At 42.5% G+C, this 22,355-nt stretch overlaps 1 protein-coding gene across 2 annotated transcripts in view; it reads right to left on the bottom strand.

Moving 5' to 3' along the window:
* LOC132391283 (prosaposin-like) overlaps window positions 1–19,049 on the bottom strand; it is a 74,452-nt gene extending 55,403 nt beyond the window's left edge. For both annotated transcript variants that reach the window (XM_059964245.1, XM_059964254.1), the window contains exon 1: window positions 14,327–19,049. In XM_059964245.1, coding sequence (XP_059820228.1) covers window positions 14,327–14,360 — 34 coding nt within the window. In that variant the 5' untranslated portion in view covers window positions 14,361–19,049. The remainder of the gene's footprint in view (window positions 1–14,326) is intronic.
* Window positions 19,050–22,355: the final 3,306 nt, after the last annotated feature.

Below are 22,355 nucleotides of genomic sequence, written 5' to 3' on the forward strand. Positions count from 1 at the left end.
AAAACAGATAGCAAAGGTTTTTTTCACATATCCAATTATGCACAAATATAATATGCTAGAAGACACTAGCAGTATGCCAGAAATTTGAGAGTGTTAAGGGCAGAAGTGAGTGTAGCTGCAATTCCTAAGGAGAAGGAGCTTGGGAAGCTGAAAGGTCTGAAGGTAGATAAATCACCTGGACCAGATGGACTACACCTACATCTGAAAAAAGTATCTGAAGAGATTATGGAGACATGATGCACCATCAATAACTCTCCGAGACGTGAGGCGAGATATAGGCTTTTATTGGCTGGAAGAAAGGACAAGCAGCAATTGAGCACCATACTACATCCTGGAGACTGAGACCAGGGCTCAGGCCCCAATCGCCTTTATACCGGGGTCCGTGGGAGGAGCCACTGTCAGTGGGAGGAGCCACAGGAGCAGTCAGCGGGGGTGGGGGGGGGTGGGGGCGTGTCCAGACAGGTATATGTAGTTCACCACAAGACATTAATAGTGATCTTTCAAGAATTACTAGATTCTGGAATCATTCCTGAGGACTGGAAAATTGTAAATATCACTCCACTGTTTATGAAAGAAGGGAGGCAGAAGAAATGAAATTATAGGTCAGTTAGCCTGACTTTAGTGGTTGGGAAAATGTTGGGAGTCCATTACTAAGGGTAAGGTTTTGGGGTACTTAGATGCACATGATAAAATAGGCCAAAGTCAGCAAAGTTTCCTTAAGTAGAAATCTTGCCTGACAAACTGTTGGAATTCTTTGAGGAAATAACAGGCAAAGTAGACAAAGGAAAGTTAGTGAACGTTGGATTTTCAGAAGGCCTTTGACAAGGTACCATGCACGAGGCTGCTTAAGAAAATAAGAGCCCATGTTGTTACAGGAAAGGTAACACCAGGGAGAGAAGATTGCTGACTGGCAGGAGGCAGGAGTGGAAATAAGAAGGGCTTTTTCTGGTGGCTGCTGGTGACTAATGGTATTCCACAAGAATCAGTGTTGGAACTGCTTCTTTTCATATTACATGTGAATGATTTGGATGATGGAATTGATGCTAAGTTTGAAAATGATATAAAGAAAGTGGAAGAACAAGTAGTGTTGAGGAGGCAGGAAGTATGCAGAATGACTCAGGCAGATTGGGAAAATGGCAAAGAAATGGCAGATGTCATGCGCTTTGGTATAAGGAATAAACGTGTAGACTATTTTCTAAATTAGAAGAAAATTCAAAAATCAGAGGTGCAAGGGGACCTGGGAGTCCTTGTGTGGGATTTCCTGAAGGTTAACTTGCAGGTTAAGGCTATGGTAAGGAAGGCAAATGCAATGTTAGCATTCAATTCGAGCAGACTAGAATATAAGGGCAAGGATGTAATGCTGAGGCTTTATATTGGCTTTATATTGACTGCATTGTGAATTTGCGATTTGTGAATAGTTTTGGGCACTTAATTAAGGAAAGGTGTGCTGGACTTGGAGAACATCTGGGGAGGTTCACGGGAATGATTTCAGGATTGAAAGGGTGAACATGTGAGGAGCGTTTGATGGCTCTGGCCTGTATTTGCTGGAGTTCAGAAGATTGGAGGGGGGAACCTATCAAATATTGAAAGGTCTGGATAGAGTGGATGTTTCCTTTAGGGGGTGAGCCTAGGAACAGGGGGCACAGTCTCAGACTAAAGGGAGGTCCATATAGAACAGAAAAAAGAAGGGATTTCTTTAGCCAGGGGGATGTGAATCTATGAAATTTATTGCCACAGGTGGCTGTGGCGGCCAAGTCATGGAGTATATTTAAAGCAGAGGTTGATAGTTTCTTGATTAATCAGGGCATCAAAGGTTACATGGAAAAGGCAGGAGAATGGGGTTGAGCGGGATAATAAATCAGCATGATGGCACTTGATGGGCCAAATGACTCAACTCTGCTCCTTTGTTTTATGGTTTTAATTTTTATCCCTTTATGGTGTTTTTATGCATTCTTTGTAACTAACCTATCATTAGTTTATTAGTAAATTTAGTATCTGTGGCTTTACTGGCTTCTTCCAAGTCCTATGAGTAAATACTAAAGTGTTGAAAACATAGCACTGGTGAGCTGGTTACATCTTGGCACCCAGTAAAGAACCCATTTATGCCTTTTTTCAGAACCAAACTCAGATTTATAATCATTGACTTATTGTAAATGATGTGAAATTTGTTGTTTTGAGACAGCAATGCAATGCAAAGACATACAATTACTATAAATTACAAAAATAAATAAGTATTGCAAAGTAAAGGAATAATAAGGTAGTGTTCATGGGTTCATTGACCACTCAGTGTCAGGGGGGATCAAGCTATTTCTGAATCAAGGAGGGTGTCTGCCGGCTTTTGTGCAACACATTCAAAATGCTGGCGTGAGCTGACCACATAGCATCTACGGAAGGGAGTAAACAGTTGATGTTTTGATCTGAGTCCCTTCAACAGGCTCCTGTGCCTCCTGCTAAAGGCAGTAAGAAGAGGAGGCAATTTTCTCTGATGACAATAATGGTCTTTAATGATGGATGCTGCCTCATTGAAGAGGTGCTTTTTGTAGATATGGTGGGGAGGACCATGCCCATAATGGAGCGAGCTGAGACTATAACCCTCTGCAGCCTCTTACAATCCTGTGCATTGGAGGCTTCATACCAGGCTCTGATGTAATCAGACTGAATGTTCTCCACTGTACATCTGCTGAAATTTTTAAGTGTTTTCAGTGACGTACCAAATCTCCACAAGCTCTGCTCCGAATGATAGAGCCACAGGCATTCTTTCTTTCTGATTACATCAATGTACTGGGCCGAGGATAGATCATTCCTGTTAACATAGAATACTACAGCACAGTACAGGCCCTTCGGCCCACAATGTTGTGCTGACCCTTAAACCCTGCCTCCCATATAACCCCCCCACCATACCTGTCTTGTAATCTCTTAAATTTCATTAGTGTATCTGCCTCCACCACTGACTCAGGCAGTGCATTCCATGCACCAACCACTCTCTAAGTAAAAAACCTTCCTCTAATATCCTCCTTGAACTTCCCACCCTTTACCTCAAAGCCATGTCCTCTTGTATTGAGCAGTGGTGCCCTGGGGAAGAGGCGCTGGCTGTCCACTCTATCTATTCCTCTTAATATCTTGAATACCTCCATCATGTCTCCTCTCATCCTCCTTCTCTCCAGACAGTAAAGCCCTAGCTCCCTTAATCTCTGATCATAATGCATACTCTCTAAACCAGGCAGCATCCTGGTAAATCTCCTCTGTACCCTTTCCAATGCTTCCACATCCTCCTATAGTGAGGTGACCAGAACTGGACACAGTACTCCAAGTGTGTCCTAACCAGAGTTTTATAGAGCTGCATCATTACCTCGTGACTCTTAAACTCTATCCCTCGACTTATGAAAGCTAACACTCCATAAGCTTTAACCAAGCAGTCTTCTGTTCACACTGCAAGTACACCAACACTTTTAATTTCCTCACTAATATTTGATGTAGCATCTTAACAAGTGCCTCTTGGATATATCAAACCTACAAATTCCCTCTTCCTGCCCCTCACCCACCACATGACATTCTTCAAATATGATCAAGTATGTTTTCCTTTACAAAATCATGTCAATTTTCCTGATTAGCTTGAACTTTTTCTGACCTGGTACAATGTCTTGATTAATAGCTAATTTGTCTGTAACAATACACTCAGTAGCTACTTTATTACGAGGAGTGATTGATAAGTTTGTGGCCTAAGGTCGAAGGAGTCAATTTTAGAAAACCTAGCACATTTACCTTTCAACATAGTCCCCACCTACATTTACACACTTAGTCCAGCGGTCGTGGAGCATACGGATCTTGGACCTCCAGAAAGTATCCACAGATGGGAGATTGATAGGTTCGTGGCCTAAGGTAGAAGGAGATGAGTTAAACAGCTCTCGTTACATGCACATGCAGGTCATCTCTTTGACTGATTATGCAGGAGGTTTGAAGTTAATAACTCATCAGTTAATAATTCATCAGAGGTGATTGATAAGTTTGTGGCCTATGGTAGAAGGAGATGAGTTTATTAACTTCAAACTTCCTGTATAATCAGTCAAAGAGCTGACCTGCATGTGCATGTAACAAGAGCTGTATAACTCATCTCCTTCTACCTTAGGCCACGAACCTATCAATCACCCATCTGTGGATACTTTCTGGAGGTCCAAGGTCCATATGTTCCACGACCGCTGGATTAAGTGTGTCAATGCAGGAGGGGACTATGTCGAAAAATAAATGTGCTACGTTTTCTAAAATTGACTCCTTCTGCCTTAGGCCATGAACTTATCAATCACCCCTTGTAAGTACCTCCTGTATATTCATGGTCTCCTGCTGCTGTAACTCATCCACTTCAAGGTTCAATGTGTTGTGCGTTCTGCATGCCACTGTTGTTACGCATGTTTATTTGAGTTACTGTCACTGACCTGCCTGCCTGAACAGTCTGGCCATTCTGCCCTGGCATCTCTGATAACAAAGCCTTCTTAACTCACAGAACCGCTGCTCTCTAGGTGCTTTTTTGTCTTTTTGCACCATTCTCTGTAAACTCTAAACTGTTGGGCGTGTAAACCCCAGATCAGCGGTTTCTGAGATACTCAAACCACTCCATCTGGCACCAACAAACATTCCATGGTCAAAATCACTTAGATCCCTTTTCTCCCCTATTCTGATGTTTGGTCTGAACAACATCTAAACTTCTTGCCCATGACTGCATAGTTTTATGCACTGAGTTGCTACCACATGATTGACTGATTAGATATTTGCATTACAAGTAGTGTATAGGTGTAGCTAATAAAGTGGCCACTAAGTGTAAGTTTCAACTCATAAAGATGTAGACAGCAGGATATTGAAAAAAGAGTTTTAACACTTACCCAAAAGGCTGGAATATGTCTAGGGGAAACGGAGATCCAGCCACTCACCAACCCACCTCCCGTATGCGCAGGTGCTGTGAGAATCGAGTTTATGCCTTGCGCCCGCCAACAGTATCAAACCCACAACAAATACCATTATGAAATACACTTTAAAGAGTTTACTAAAATTAAAAGAGTATTAGGCAATACAATATATATATTTAAGGAAAAAAACAAAAGGTGCCAACTTATCAAAGTTCAGTCTGTTTAGTTCACTCGGAGCTCAACCATCGAACCATTCGACCCCTCGTCGCTTGCCTCCAACTTCCACGTCTTCCACCCCAGACTCCCCGGTGATCTTCTGAGCGCACGTCCACCTCCCTCGGCGACTTTCTCCCGACTCCCCTCATACCAAAAACCCGTGAAAACCCCTCCCCTAAGTTCCCAGCCTCACAAGACACAATAACATTCCCCATTGATTAACAAATGAATACAGTTACCATATCAGCCATTTTAAAGCAGAACAACGGCGAGAGAAACACTTATCAGACAAAGAAGCATTCCTACTCGTTACAAACCAAAGAAGCCATTTTGAGTTACATACTCAGGACATTGTACAGAGTCTTGGCCCAAAATATCAACCGTTTGTTTGTCTCCCTAGATGCTGTCTGTCTTGCTGAGTTCCTCCAGCATTTTGTGTGGTTTGCTGTGGAAAACAAGTTTGGTTAAGACATTAAGTCTGCAAATGTATTTAATTATTCACATTAGTATGCAGTCTAGCGTAATGCAATTCCCTCTCATGAATTAAAAATGTCTCAAAAAATAAGAAAGAGGACAAAATATTTGAAGACGCTATTTACAGGGATTAAAAATTCAGCATTTTTGGATGCCTTTTTTGTGTATAGACATTCACTCTGCAGACTCTGAGGGTGAACTTCTACCACAGATGTCTCTCCTGCACAGACTGCAGATCCTGCAGCTATTCAATGTGGTCAGTAATTCTTGGAATGCTTCCCAGGATCATTGCTTGGCAGACTTCTCACATTTTGGATTTGGGCATATGTGGCACCATTTCCAAATTTGCACTCGACATAGAGCATGGAGCTGCAGTGAACTATGACAGTGACAGATTTCAAGAAGATATAGACTGGATAAGAATGAGAATCATTGATAAGTCTCTATATAGTTCTATTAGTCAGAATTACAACTGACTGATAGGGTCATACAGCATAGAAACAGACCCTTTGGCCCATCTAGTCCACACTGAGCTGTATTCTGCCTAGTCCCATTCACCCACACCTGGACCATAGCCCTTCATACCCCTCCCATCCATGTACTTATCCACTTTGCAGTCGACACCCCATCCACTACTTCTGCTAGCAACTCATTCCACACTTGCACCACCTCCTAAGTAAAGAAGTTCCCCTTCAGGTTTCCCTTACATATTTAACCTTTCACCCTTAACTTATGACCTCTAATTCCAGTTGCATCCAATAGAAAAAGCCTGGTTGCATCAACCTTATCCAATTAACATTTAACTTGTATGTATTTTTCTTATTGTAATTTATAGTGTATTTTTTGTATTGTACTGTACTGCTGCCTTAAAACCACAAATTTCATGACATATGTCAGTGACAATAAACCTGATTCTGATTTAGATTCTGTACTCTTCATAATTTTGTGTACATCTCATTCTCCTACATTCCAGGGAATAAATTCCTAATCTATTCAACCTTTCCCTAGTTGTGATGCTTACGGAGTATTAGAGATGCAAGAGGACACTTAAGAAAGAAATCGGGAGGGCTAAAAGAACACATGAAGTTGCTCTGGCAGACAAGGTGATGGAGAATCCTAAGGGATTCTACAGATATATTAAGAGCAAAGGATTGCAAGGGACAAAATTAGTCCTTTGGAAGATCAGAATGGTAATCCATGTGTGGATCCAAAACAAATTGGGCAGATCTTAAGTAAATTTTTACATCTGTATTTATGGACCCTATATAATTACAGAGGAGGAGGTATTTGCTGTGCTGAGGCAAATCAGGGTGGATAAATTCCCAGGGGCTGACAAGGTGTACCTATGGGAGGCAAGTGGAGAAATTGCTGGGGTCCTAACAGAGATAATTAGCTCATCCTTAGCAAGAGGTACCAGAGGATTGGGGGATAGTCAATGTTGTTCCACTGTTTAAAAAAAGGCTCTAAACATAAATCAGGAAATTATAGGCCAGTGAGAGTGACCAGTTGTGGGAAAGTTATTGGAAGGTACTCTAAGGGATTGGATATAAAAGTATATGATAGACAAAGACTGATTAAGGATTATCAGTATGGCTTCTGTGTAGTAGGTCCTGTCTAACCAATCTTATAGTTTTTTTTGAGGAACTTAACAAGTAAGTGAATGAAGGCAACGCAGTGGATGTTGTCTACGTGGACTTCAGTAAGGCATTTGACAAGGTTCCGCATGGGGAGGCTGGTCAAGAAGGTTCAGTGACTTGGCATTCAAGATGAGGTAGTAAATTGGATTAGACATTGGCTTTGTGGGAAAATTCAGAAAGTGGTTGTAGATGATTGCCTCTCTGACTGGAGGCCTATGACTAGTAGTATGATGCAGAGATCGGTGCTGGGTTTATTGTTGTTTGTCACCTATATCAATGATCTGGATGATAATGTGGTTAACTGGATCAGCAAATTGGTGGATGATATCAAGATTGGGGGTGTCATTGAGGACAGTGAGGAAAGCTATCACACCTTGCAGAGGGAAAAATGGCTGAAAAATGGCAGAAATAATTTAATGCAGACAAGTGCAAGGTTTTCCATTTTGGTAGGATGAACCAGGGTAGGTCTTACAAAGTGAACTGTAGGGCACTGAGGAGTGTGGTAAAACAAAGGGATCTGGGATTACAGGTCCATAATTAATTGAAAGTGGCATTGCATGTTGTTAGGACATAAAGTAAGCTTTTGGCACATTGGCCTTCATGAGTCAATGCATTGAGTACAGGAGATGGGATGTTATGTTGAAGTTGTATAAGATGTTGGTGAGGCCGAATTTGGATTGTGTTGTGTGCAGTTTTCGTCACCTACCTGCAGGAAAGACGTAACCAAGGTTGAAAATGTACAGGTAAAATTTACCAGGATGTTGCAGGGTCTGGATGACCTGAGTTATAAGTAAAGATTGAATAGTAAGACTGTATTCCTTAGAACATAGAGATTGAAAGGCAATTTGATAGAGTATACAAAATTATGAGGTGCATAGATAGGGTAAATGCAAGGAGGCTTTTTCAGCTGAGATTGGATGGGACAACAATCAGAGGTCATGGGTTAAGGGTAAAAGGTGAGAAGTTTAAAGCGAACATGAGGGGAAACCAGGCATATAGATGAGGGTAGTGCAGTGGATGTGATCTACATGGATTTTAGTAGGTTTGGTGGCAGGGTGGAGATATGTCTCTACCAAAGGAGTTGTAAGGCACTGATTCCCTCTGCTAGCCCACAGGACACCATTGGACAAAGTGTAGTACCTGCATAGTGCACCCCCCCCCCCCCCCCCCGCAACCTGATCAGGGTTATGTGAAGCCAAGGGAGCAGGTGGTGGATGGTCGTACGAGCAGCTGGCGCAGATCACAAGTCCTGGTTATGTGACCACTGACGCCAGGCAGACAATCTCTGAAGAGTATTGATAATGGCTGGGATCACCCATCTTATAAAGACACTGCCCTGAAGAAGGCAATGGCAAACCACTTCCGTAGAAAAATTTGCAAAGAACAATCAGAGTCACCATGATTACCCATAAGACACGACACATAATGATGATGATGATAAGTTGCATAAAACAAATATTCCTGTGAAGTATAAAAACACAACATGACGAATGGTTCATCTATGTCGAGAAGTTAGAGAAAACAAGAAGAAAGAGGCTGTTAAACACACTCTGTGGCCACTTTATGAGGTACTTACCTTTATGGTCTGCTCCTGTAGCCCATCCACTTCAAGGTTTGATGTGTTATGTTTAGAGATGCTCTTCTGCACACCATTGTTGTAACGTGTGGTTATTTGTGTTATTGTCGCCCTTCTGTCAACTCGAACCAGTCTGGCCATTCTCCTTTGATCTCTCTCATTAACAAAGCTTTTTTGCCCAAAGGACTGCCGCTCACTGATATCTTTTTGTGTTTTGCACTATTCTCTGTTGTATGTGAAAATCCCAAGAGAACAGCAGTTTCTGAGATTCTCAAACCAACCTGTCTTGCACCAACAATCACTTCACAGTCAAAGTCACGTAGATCATAGTTCTTCCCTAGTCTGATGTTTGGTCTGAACAACAACTGAACCTCTTGACCATGTCTGCATGCTTTTATGGATTGACTTGCTGCCATGTGATTGGCTGATTAGATATTTGCATTCACAAACAGGTGTACCTAATAAAGTGGCCTCTAAGTGTATATTAATAACATAGTAGGAATGTAGGTGGCCCATGTGTTGTTGGTAGTAAGGAGGATCATAAGTAGGCTACAGGATAGTTTTGAACATTTGGTAAGAGAGACAAAGTCATGGTAGATGGAATTTAATCCTGATAAGTGTGAGATGATGCTTGTTGAGAGGACTAATTAATAGTTGAGATTCTCGCACAAACTTACCCAAGAAGTGTCTCAGACAATGTACGTACATAACCAGAGCACATTGCACTGGGTTTACCCAATGAGGTCACACACCTTGCCACAGTCTTCCTTTCTCTATATATATCCCCTCCCTTACCCCCCTTCCCCTACCCCTACTGCTCTCAGATTGTGGTGGACATATATTGGATCTTTGGCCTTTGTTTGTGACTTTCTTCAATATTAGCACATCACTCAGGCAGGAATGAAAGTGAGTATGAACAAAATTGCACCGTCTAAACAGAAATCTGTTTGGCCAAACAAATTGTGTTGCCATTGTGGCAGGGGCTCACATACACCAGACCAATGCAGGTTCAAATGCAAAATTGCAGAAAATACAACAAAGTAAGACACATACAAAGAGCATGTTGGGCAGTCAAAAATAAATGGACTGCACAGGGAAGAGAATAAGATAAAAAGTCAAGTGGCAGTTTCAAAAAGAGAATTAATCTGCATGTTATTGATGAAAAATCTCATAATGTAGAGAGTGACAGAGGACTGAGTAACTTTGAGATTTACAAGTGAAAAAGAACACCAGAAGTGAACAGTAAATTAATTAATATGGAATCTGACACTGGCTCAGCTGTTTCAGTCATTCCATAAAATAAATTTGAATGGCATTTCAAAAATACTGAATTGAAACTTGCAGATATCCAACTTAGAACTTGTACTGGAGAAAAGATAACTCCTGTAGGAATGACATTTGTAACAGTGAAATACAACAAACAATAAGCCACATTGGGATTTTTTTGGGGTAAAAACAGGAGGGACCGTGTTGTGGGAACATTAGTGACTGAGGCAACTACACTTGATTGGAGATCCATCCACCATTTGCATGCCGCATTCCCTGCAATGGAGTCAACTGAAAGCTAATTAAGAAAGGGACTGAATGAGGCTAAGGCCACAGCAGTGTTCAAGGATGGCAATGGAAAACACAAACGTTTCAAGGGTAAAATAATGTTAAATGAAAATGCCATATACAAGTTTTACAAAGCCTGTCCTGTTCCATATACCATCTCTGATAAATTAGCCAGTGAGCTAGATTGCATGGAGGCTGAAGGAATTCTTTCCAAGGTTGAGTGGAGCCCATGGGCAACACCAGTGGTCCCAGTGGTCCAGAAGAATGGGTCTGTCAAAATCTGTGGTGATTTAAAGGACACTATCAACCCAGTACTGAAAGCAGATCAATAGAGAATATCTTTGTAAACATTTCTGGAGGAAAATATTTCAACAAAGTGGACTTAACTGAAGCCTACCTACAGATGGAGATAGAAGAAAAGTCCAAAGTGTTTCTCACCATAAACACTCACGACAGCTTTATCACTATAATAGTTTTTTTTTGGAGTAGCATAAGCATTTGCAAATGGTGGAAAGCTATGTGCCTGTTGCTGCAAGGCTGCTCAGGCACTCAGTATTATCTGGATGACATCATTGTTACCAGCAAGGATGACAAGGAACATCTCCAAAATCTTAAGACAGTGTTAAAAAGACGAGAAGTTTATTGGCTCAGAGCACTACACAACTCATGTGAATTCTTTAAAACAAGCATCACTAACTGTGGTCACACTATTGACTCACAAGAATTACACAAGTGTGCTCAGAATATTCAAGCAGTGGTGGATGCCCCAAGGCCAAAGGGCATGCTACAGTTCAGATTCAGATTAAGTTTATTGTCATTTAGAAACCACAAATGCAATGCAGTTAAAAAATGAGACAACGTTCCTCCAGAATGATATCACAAAAGCATATGACAAAACAGACTACACCAGAAAATCCACATAACGTTTAGCAATCCCCAATCCAGTGTCCGGAGAGGCTGCTGCGTATTAATATTGCGCTACCATCTAGCGCGTTCCCCGGAAAGGAGCTCCCCAGACAAAACAAGACCAAAAACTAAAGCTACAAAACCTGCACAAAACCACATAGTTACAAAATATAGTTACAACAGTGCAAACAATTGCATAATTGATAAAAAAAAACAGACCATGGACACGGTAAAAATAGTCCAAAGATGTTAAAGGACTATAAGTTCAAAAGAAATCACCACACAGTTTCCACAAGTCCCCAGGATCCTGACAGACTTGCCATTCCATGCCGGCGGCAAAAGGGAATACCCCCACTATGGACTTCCACGGCGCCGCCCGACTCAGCCTCGCAGACGCAGCACACACCAAAAACGACCTGTCCGCAGCGGACTCCGAGTCCGTTGAATCTCCGAGCCTCTGACCATCCCCTCCGGTACAGTTTTTCCAAGCACCATCCTCTGCCGAGCGTGTTAAGACGGCCCCGCCAACGGCCATCGGCAACGCGACCCCGAGGACTGGGGGCTGTACTTCCCGGCAGAGTCCCGGACCTCACAACAGCAGCAGCAACGAAGAAGGTCTTCCTGGAGATTTCCCGATGTTCCTCCGTGCTCCCACGTCGGTTTACAATCGATTATGATTGCGCACGGCACCCCACTTCACAAATAACAGATAATCAGTTCCGGAGTGGCCGCTGCAAGTTGCGTCGCGCTGCCCTGTTGGAAAATTGTTGTGATTCTTTTTAGGATGTGTCAATTACTATGATGGGTTCCTGCCAAACCTGGCTACTGTGCTCCACCCCTGTGCTACTGCACTCATTACCACAGATCGGGAAGAATTGGTAATGGACAAAACAGTGTGAGGTGGCTTTCCAAAAGTTAAAGGAAATGGTGACATCAGACACTGTACTCACACATTATGATCTACCTTGTCCAGTGAAGCTTGCCTGTAACCCCTCGCTTTATGGTATAGGTACAGTCCCTACCATTGCCAAGAAAAATTATGAACAGATTAACAGAGAAGCCTTGAGTTTGGTTGATGTAAAACATATGGGAGAGAGTTTACCCTCATTACTGACCATCAAGCGCTGGTGCTCATTTTTAATCCGCTGAAGGGTATGACACTAACAGCAGCAGCACAAATACAGAGATGGGCTCTGTTTCTTGGAGGACACAACTACAAGGTCGAACTCAAGAGGATAACTAATCATGAAAATGCTGATGGATTGTCCTGTTTACTCTTGGAAACGGAAATAGGTGAAAATTTTTAAAAGGATGTTCCTTTTGACGTATTCTTCCTAATACAAACTGGAAGTCTTCCTATCATGGCAGGAATGATCCGATGAAAGGATCCCCCACTGTCTCCGGCTTCCCAAAGTGGCTGGGATGTACAGCAGGAATTCCAGTTCCCCCATCTTTACCATGCCAGGATGAACTTGCCCTTGATGGATGTTACCTTATGTGAGGACTGAGAGTTGTTGTACCATCCAAACTTATAGCTGAAGTATTGGAAGAGCTACATGTCGGTCATCTGAGCATGGTTAAAATGAAAGCATTGGCTCAAAGCTTTGACTGGTGGCCTGGGATAGATCGGCAGATCAAGCAGCTTGCCATATACCGCTTGGGGTTCCAACACATCCAGAGGTGCCAAGAACAGTGCCTCTTCATCCCTGGGAATAGCTTAACTGTCTTGGCAAAGGATTCATGTGGATTTTGCCAGACCATTCACGGGCACAAATATCTTGGTAGTAGTGGATGCAGCTACAAATTGGCCAGAAGTGTTCCCGATAGCCTTCACTACTTCATTGAAAACAGGTGATCTAATTTTCTACATCAACAAATTGGTTGACTTCGTAAGGTAATATAGTATATTGCAACTGAGTAAAGTTAATATAGTAATTACAAAGGGGATGAATACTTTTTAGTCTCACAATTTTGGTTTTAATTTTTATTAAATTATTGACAGGTTTTGGAATTTTTCTGTTGATTTGGCATGATGCACAATACTTTGTACATCAGCTCAAAATCCTACTTCAATATATTTTAAATTTAGAAAACGAGATAGTAAAGTGTGAAAATAGTTTTGGTGGCTGAATATTTTTTCAAGGCACTATAAAAGTATGTGAATGACGTACGTCATTATGCCACCAGGTCATATGTGTGAACCTCACTAATGTAAAACTAAGTAGAGCTATTTCCCAGATCCTGTGTTTTTCTTTTGGTTAGTTTTTGGAGTTACAAAACATATCATTGGGGAAGCTATTGTTCCGCAACTTTTTCTGATCTGGTGCATTGGAGAACCCAAAACAGGCCATAATGCAACCAGTCAGAACACTCTCCATGATACATCCGAAGTAAATAACTGGAGTTGTTGGTTATATACAACATCTCAAACTACTCATTGAGCATGGCTTCTTCATGGTGGCATCAATAAGTTAAGCTCAGAATAGATCCCCTACAAAGGGATCTCTCGTCTCTTTGTGTTTCTACAAAGGGGTTTCCTGATAAGTGGTCTCGGCCCAAAACATCGACAGCTTATTCCTCTCTGTAGATGCTGCCTGACCTGCTGAGTTCCTCCAGCATTTTGCTTGTGTTGCTCTGGATTTCCAGCATTCACAGAATCTCTTGTATTTCTCATTTTTTCCAGTTATTATTTCTGCTCTGACTGCCCGTGAGAGATAAATGAGCAACATATCCAAAACTTGTGATGTGTCTGTCATGCATAAAGGTATGAGATGAGTAACTGGAGGAGAAAATGATGACTGAGCAGGAAAATGGGACTGAGCAGGACAATACACAATGGGCCAGGAGCCTGCCCATTCCGTGCAGCTGATCCTGGAAGAGAATCAGATTCAGAATCAGGTCTGATATCATTGGCATTTGTCGTGAAATTTGTTGTCTTTGGGGCAGCAGTACAATGCAATACATAATAACAGAGGAAAAATTGTGAATTATAGTAAGTATGTATATATATTAAATAGTTGAATTAAATAAGTAATTAAATAAGTCAACAGCTTTCTGCAGCTTACTTTGATCCTGTGGATTAGCACTCCTCCCTTCCATACCAGGCGGTGATGTAGGCAATTGGAATGCTCTCCATGGTATATCTGTAGAAATCTGCGAGATTTATTGGCTCAAGTCCAGAGTTTGAGGCCTGGTGCTTGGGGTCCTCAGTAGTCAAAATTGGCGAGTCCTGGGGTGGGTACAGAAGATCGAAGCCTGAAGGTCAATTGAAGTTTGGAAGATGAGCCCTGGCGGCCAAAGCCTTGGATATGTAAATCCATTAGCAAAGTTAAAGGTCCAGTGTCTGGGAGTCTATTGGTGGCTGGAGGTCCAGAGATGGGCTGTCCTGGAGTTAGAGGATTGTCTGTGTGTATGCACGGCTACGTGGGTGAGAGGGAGGTGAGAGATTTGCTTTGCTGTTGTTCTGTGTGATGAAAACTACAATTATTACTAAGCAATGCAGTGGTTTAATTATTGAAATACATATGTTTCTTAAGTTTTATATGCATAGAAAGGTAAAATATATACTATATACTAAGAAAAACATTTGACTAACTGACGCTAAATAAGACCAGATGTACCTGTTCCGACTTCAATTCTGACTTAAAGATGGACTCGGGAATGGAACTCATTCATAACCCAGGGACTGCCTGTACTTTAAAATAATCTCTAGATTACTTATAATACCTAATACAATGTGAATCCTATGTAAATAGTTGCTACACTGTATTGTTTAGGGAGTAACGACAAGAAATAATAGTCTGTACATGCTCAAACTATGAGGCTGGAGAGAGAACTTCTGGGTTTTCCCGATCCGCTGTTGGTTGAAATCGCACATGTGGAATCCGCAGATAAGGAGGGCCAACTGTACTTCTTTCAAATTTCTCGAACTTCTATGTTCCAAGGTCTCTAATGCAAGATTCTGAAGTAACACTGCTTCAGTTTTCAGGGAAGGGATCTCTCAAAGACCTCAGCAAACAAGCTTTTGACAAAGTATCTGCCAACTAACATTTGTTAGGCTTACCACTCCAATTATTAACAGCACTTGGAGGATAGAGGGACCGTAAGGTGACATACACATACTGTAATAAATTTATTTTAAACATCAGAAGTATTGACTGAAGGAAAATTAACAAACTGGGCTGCTATCCTAAAGGGAGAATGTATGACAGAGTCATTTGATACAGTTGTCGAAGGTGGTATTAGTAGAAAGACAGTCAAAGCAAGTTTTGGATTCTCTCTCATCCTCACATTGAAGGCAACTTTCATTGGCGTCTACATTACTCTTATTGTACACATCAGGTAGATTTAGAATAGATTTAGCAGCTCAAAATTGGGGTGGCACAGTGGTTAGAACAACGCTTTACAGTACCAGTGAATGCGTTAAACTCCTGTCATTCTCCCTGTGACTGTGCAGATTTCCTCCAGGAGCTCCGGTTTCCTCCCAAGTTCCAAAGACGTACTGGTTGTTAGGTTAATTGGTCGTTGTAAATTGTCCTGTGCTTAGGGTGGGGTGAAATCCGGAGTTGCTAGGCAGCACAGCTCGAAGGGCTGGAAGGGCCTACTCTGTGCTGTATCTCAGTCAAACAATAAATAAGTAATTCAACCAACCAGATATTCCAGGACAACATGGAACATCAGATCCCAAAATGTTTTGCCATTACCATCGAGCCAAGGATTTCCATTAAAAAAACCCAAACTGCTGGAGGAACTAATGCGTCTGGCAGCATCTGCGAAGGCAGAAGGATGGTTGAGTCGCCACATCACAGTGGCTAGGAGGGTGGGCTCGAGGGCCCAGTGACCAACCACCTCTCCCATTTTATAGAACAGAACAGTACAGCACAGATGTGCCAACATTTTAACCTAATCCACGATAAATCTAACCCTCCCTCCCACATAGCCCTCCGTTTTTCATTCATCCATATGGCCAAGAGTCACTTAAATGCCCCTACTTACCTGCCTCTACCATCACCCACAACAGTTGCGTTCCATGCACTTAACTCTCTAGAGTAAAAAAAAATCTACCTCTGATATTTCCCCTATACTTCCCTCTATTCAATTAAAGTTATGTCTTCTTGTTATTGTTACCCTGGGAAAAAGACTGTGGCTGTTCACTATCTATGCCTCTTTATCATCTTATGCATGTCCTCCCATCCTCCTTTGCTCCACTGAGAAAAGCTCTAACATACTTAACCTATTCTCTTAAAATATGCTCTTTAATCCAAGTTGCATCCTGGTGAATCTCATCTCACCCTCTCTAAAGCTTCCGTATCTGACCACAACACAGTACTCCCAAATGTGATCTATCTAGAAATTTAAAGGCTGCAAAATAACCTCAAGGCTTTTGAACTCAATCTCTGACCAACGAAGGAACTATGAGGCAGGGTTGCAGTTTTTTTAAGTAAACTTTTTGATGTGTTACAGCATTAATAGCAAGAGAGGGAGGAGGAGCTTAGGAGGATTAATGATGCCTAACAGCTCTATTTCCATTTTTTCTCTTTCAGGGTTCTTTTGAAGACGCTGATCTGGAGTTACACGCCGACTACAGTTCTTTGCGGGACTGGGACCTGTTCTCGGGTTTCACGACTGGCCGTTATTCGGCACGCCAAGGGCTCGGCCTAAGAGCCTAGCTCGCCTCCGGAGGGTCAAGATTTCATGGCTCTGGGGACGGGCAAATCGAAGGTCGGTGTCCGGACAGGAGGTCGGTTTGTCATGGCAGATGAAAGATCTAAGGCTGCGCGCCCAGAGACCCGAGATCTTTGGGCACAGAGCTCGGAAAAAGTGGCGCAAAGGACTTTTAACACTGTAAACCAGTGAGTTGTTTGTTATGTCTCCCGTCTCACTGTGAAACGGAGACTCCTTATTTCAGGATGTTCCCCTAGCTTGTTTGTACGTGTTGATTTCAGGAAGTGTATTGTATACATTTCTCTGACATTAAATGTACCTTTGAAACCTTTGAATTCCAGTAAACTGTAAAAAAAAAATTAGATTATGTTTGGACAAGGAACAAAGAATCAAGAGCTTCTGCAGATGTTGGAAATCCAGAGCAACAAACACAACTCGGGATTGTCAGCAGGTGAGACGACATCTATGCAGGGAAATAAACACGCAAAGTTTTGGGCCTAAACCCTTTTTCAGGGCTGGGGGAGGGTTGCAGGGGAAGGAGTACCAGCTGGCAGATGACAGGTGAAGCCAGGTGAGGGCCCAAGTGGACGGTTTGGGGGAAAGAGGGATGAAGTAAGAAGCAAGGGGGGTGATAGGTGAGATCCAATGAGGGGGAAGGTGGGTAGGAGGATGAAGTGAGAGGCTGGGAGGATACAGCATTGCTAAGTTATACCCAGCTCAGATCCTCCAGTCACGGGGGATGAGGTATCACAGAGATCAGATCCAAAGACAGAGTCAAGTTACCAGTGCAAGAGGGGAGGTATTAAAATTCCAGTAATTAAGCCCGAGTGTTAGCATCAGTAGCTGTGACCATGTTATTGTAAAACCCCATCCGTTATTACTGACATCTGTTAGGAAATTGTGGTCAAATCCATGGCGATGTGGTTGGTTCCTAACTGACATCTAGGTCAATGAGGAGCAACTAACATTGGACTTGCCAGCAAAGACTAGATCTAACAATCGAATAATGATAAACAAACACTCACAAGCTTGCGAAAGTAGTGGGTGCTAATTGGGAAGTTCGACCCTCATTGGTACAGAGCAGACAGACCTCTACAGTACTGTAAAAAGTTATATATAGCAAGGTCCAAGTGTTAATTGTAATGCTCTTAAAGAGACAGTTAGCAATTATTGTGAAAGATTGCCACAGAGAACAGCGAGTATATGTTGATGGTATACAGGGATGGCATACTGTTAATGGCAACAGTGCTGATGCAGAGAGTGACGTTGGGGTGCAAGTCCAAGGCTCCCTGAAAGTGGCTACCCAGGTTGATAGGGTGCTAAAGAAGGCGCATAGTCAGGGCATTCACTTCAAGAGCCGGGAAGTTATATTATAGCCTTAAAACTCCAGCTAGCCCGCATCCAGAATATTACATTCAATCCTGGTTGCCCCAGTCTAGGAAGGATGTGACGTTTTTGGAGAAGCTGCAGAAGAGATTCACCAGGATGCTAGGTTAGAGGGCACATGCTATAAGGAGAGGCTGGACAAACTTGGGATTTTTCTCCGCGGCAGTGGAAGCTGAGGGGAGACCTAACAGAAATGTGCAAGATTGTGATTGCGAGGGGCAAAGATAGAGAAGGCACCCGGTATCTTTTCCCCAGGGACTGAAAAATCAAATACTAAAGGGATGCATTTAAGGAGAGAGAGAGGGCAAGTTCAAGGTAATGTATGGGACAGGCTTTTTTTTTTAATTATAAAGGCAAAGTGTGGGTGCCTGGAATGCAGCAGTAGGGGTGGTAATGGAGGCAAGTATGATAGGTGTTTAAGAGGCTCTTAGATAGGCATATGAATGATATCATGTGCAGGCATGGGCAATCAATGAAAATTGTTCTCAGCTTCTTCCTGGGCATAATTTGCTAGTGCCACACTGAAGTAGCAGCCTAGATTACTTGCTCAAATCTTGGGAGCAAACCTTTAACTCAAAACATCTGTGCCTCAATCAGAACTGCTAGTCCCTCTCACACTCTGCGCCTCTCCCCCAGATGGTCTGAAGTGAAATAAACCCTTCCATTATGATGACCAAGTGGTGGAAGCCTGAATAATCTCATTCATTTCCTCAAGAGTTGAATTCAATCCCAATTCATTTGATTAAACTTCATCTTACCTGCTGAGGTATCCGGCTTGCAGGATACAGACGAGACGGAAGCAGGTGGGCCAGGCTTGGTTGCTGCTCAGGGATGGTGTTGGAGCGCACTTCCTGCTGGGGAAACTGTGACAGAGACTTGCACAGTCCCAGAGTGGAGCACTTCACCTCTGGTTTCTGCCAGAGACCAAGACACAAAGTAAGCACGGAGCAAACTGCGGCAGAAACTTCTCACAATCTCTTGCTGACCTGCAAAAATACAAGCTGCTGAAAGAAAGCAGGTCAGCAGTATCCGAGGAGGGAGGGGAGGTGGACAGTCAACATTTCAGTTTGAGATCCTTCCCCATGGCCAAATGGTCAGTTTGGGTTCAGTAAGTTTTGAAAACAGTGAACACATGCAGTTAAGTTGACACAACTTTTCTTCCTAACTAGTCTTTCCTCTTGGTCCGTCTCACAAGCTTGCATGGATTTCAGGTGGCCTGAACTATGTACAAGTGTAATGCCATCCTTTCATAAAGACCCAAGAACTAGGATCAGGAGTAGACCATCTGGCCCATTGAGCCTGCTCTGTCATTAAATAAAATAAGATCACAGCTGACCTGGCTGTGTACTCAGCTCCACTTACTTGCCCTTTCCCCATAATCTTTAGTTCCCCTGTTATGCAAAAATCTGCATCTTAAAAATATATTTCATGAGGTGACCTGTGCAGCTTTTCCCTGGGCAAAGACTCTCAGATTCACTACTCTGTGGGAAAAGCAGTTTCTCCTCATCTCTGTCCTAAATTTATTCCTCCGAATCGCGAGCCTATGTCTTCTAGTTACTAGTTGAAAAAATTTCTTACCTCTGTCTTAATTATCACTTTCATAATTTTATATGTTTCTATAAAATCCCCTCTCATTCTTCTGAATTCTAGCAACTCATTCTCTCCTCATCCTAATACCCTCACCTCTAGGATGAACCTGGTGAACATCCTCTGCACTATCTCCAAAGCCAGTATATTTTTCCTCAAATACGGAGACCAGAATTGAACGCAACACTCTTCAGCCTCAGGACTCACACTGCCAGGTTCAGGAACAGTTACTACCCCTCAACCATCAGGCTCTTGAACCGAAGGGGATAACATCAATCAACTTCATTTGCTCCATCATTGAAATATTCCCACATCCAATAGACTCACTTTCAAGGTCTGGATATTTCATACGTTCTGGATATTTATTGCTTAATTACTTATTATTATTTTTTCTTTTTTATTTGCACAGTCTTGTCTTTTGCGCACTGGTTGAACGCCAAGTTGGTGTGGTGTTTCATTGATTCTGTTATGGTTATTATGCTATAGATTTATTGAGTATGCCAACAAAGAAATGAATCACAGGGCTGTACTTGGTGACATAAATGTACTTCGATTAAAAATTTACTTTGAACTTTAAAAACTTTTCCTTCACAATTTTAGAGATTTTTAATGGTTGTTGTCAAGTCCCATCCAAATTCATTATACAGAATGAGGAACTGCACATGCTGGGAATTGGTACAACACACAAACACTGGAGGAACTCAGCAGGTCAGGCAGCATTTATGAAGTTTCGGGTTGAGTTGCAGTGTTTTGTGCTTTGTTCCAGACGCGTCTCTTACAGCCATTGCTCCTCTCAGCTTGGCTGCACTTCAGTGGACTTCTTGCTTGGGTGACACTGGTTCCAGCTCGGACAGCTGACCAGTTGAATAATGTGAAGAAACTGAAACACAACTTTAAAAAAAAACAGGTGCCCACGATCATGATATTCGCAACACTAGAAAAGCTGAAAGTCTGCAGTGTTTTACTGAAGTAGTATGCTTTAAAGAGTAACATACACAAAATTCTGCAGGAACTCAGCTGGCCAGGCAGCATCCATGGGAAAGAGTACAGTCGCTGTTTCAGGCTGAGACCCTTCATCAGCTCGAAAGGGAGATTTAAACTTTTTCAGGCTTGGCATCCCTGGAAGAGACTTCGTAGTGTAGTAGTCCAATCACAAATAAGAGAAAATCTGCAGATGCTGGAATCCAATTCAGGCCGAAATGTCAACTGTTTACTCTTTTCCATGCATGCTGCCTGACCTGCTGACTTCATAGAAACATAGAAAGCCTACAGCAGAATATAAGCCCTGTGCCAAACATATCCTTACCTTAGAATTTACCTAGGGTTACTTATAGCCCTTTATTTTTCTAAGCTCCATGTATCTATCCAGGAGTCTTTTAAACAACCCCATTGTATCCGCCTCCACCACTGTCACCAGCAGCCCATTCCACACACTCACCACTCTCTGCGTGAAAAAGCTTGCCCCGACATCTCTGTACCTACTTCCAAGCACCTTAAAACTATGCCCTCTTGTGCTCGCCATTTCGGCCTTGGGGAAAAAACCTCTGACTATCCACACAATCGATGCCTCTCATCATCTTATACACCTCTATCAGTTCACCTCTCATCCTCTGTTACTCCAAGGAGAAAAGGCCGAGTTCACTCAACCTATTCTCAAAAGGCATGCCCCCAGACCAGGCAACATCCTTGTAAATCTCCTCTGCACCCTTTCTATGGCTTCCACATCCTTCCTATAATGAGGCGACCAGAACTGAGCATAGTACTCCAAGTGGGGTCTGACCAGGGGCCTATATTGCTGCAACATTACCGCTTGGTTCCTAAACTCAATCCCACGATTGATGAAGGCTAATGCACCATTTGCCTTCTTAACCACAGAGTCAACCTGCACAGCTGCTTTGAGCATCATATGGACTCAGACCCCAAGATCCCTCTGATCCTCCACACTGCCAAGAGTCTTACCATTAATACAATTAATACATTGAAATGAGGAAGAATAGTAATTACATTTTATTAATTGTGATCATTACAAAAGTCATTGGAAAAGGAAGCCAGATATGCTCCCAGCATGTTACAAAATGCATGCTTGGAAGTGGCAGCTCATTCCGTACAGTCTGGTATCGCGGGATCCACAGCATCGCGCTTAAGAAAGACCTGATCTGCATTAGGATCAGATCAACATAGATCAATTCCATAGTGTGACTGCACCAGGACCACGTGATCTAAAGACACCCTGACCTTTCTTTCACAGCCACTTTTAAAAACACCAGAATAAAATGCATCAGCCCAGACCCATCAACTCAACCTAAAACGTCCATCGTTAATTCACAGATGCTGCCCGAATCACTGAGTTCCTCCAGCATCTGCGTGTGTTACTCTGGATTTCCAGCATCGACAGAATCTCGTGTTTAGAATAAAACGCACGACTTTCGAAATTGTATATAAACTCCAGTCAGGGTG

The sequence above is a fragment of the Hypanus sabinus genome, chromosome 1 (genome assembly GCF_030144855.1).
Source record: "Hypanus sabinus isolate sHypSab1 chromosome 1, sHypSab1.hap1, whole genome shotgun sequence".
NCBI lineage: Eukaryota > Metazoa > Chordata > Chondrichthyes > Myliobatiformes > Dasyatidae > Hypanus > Hypanus sabinus.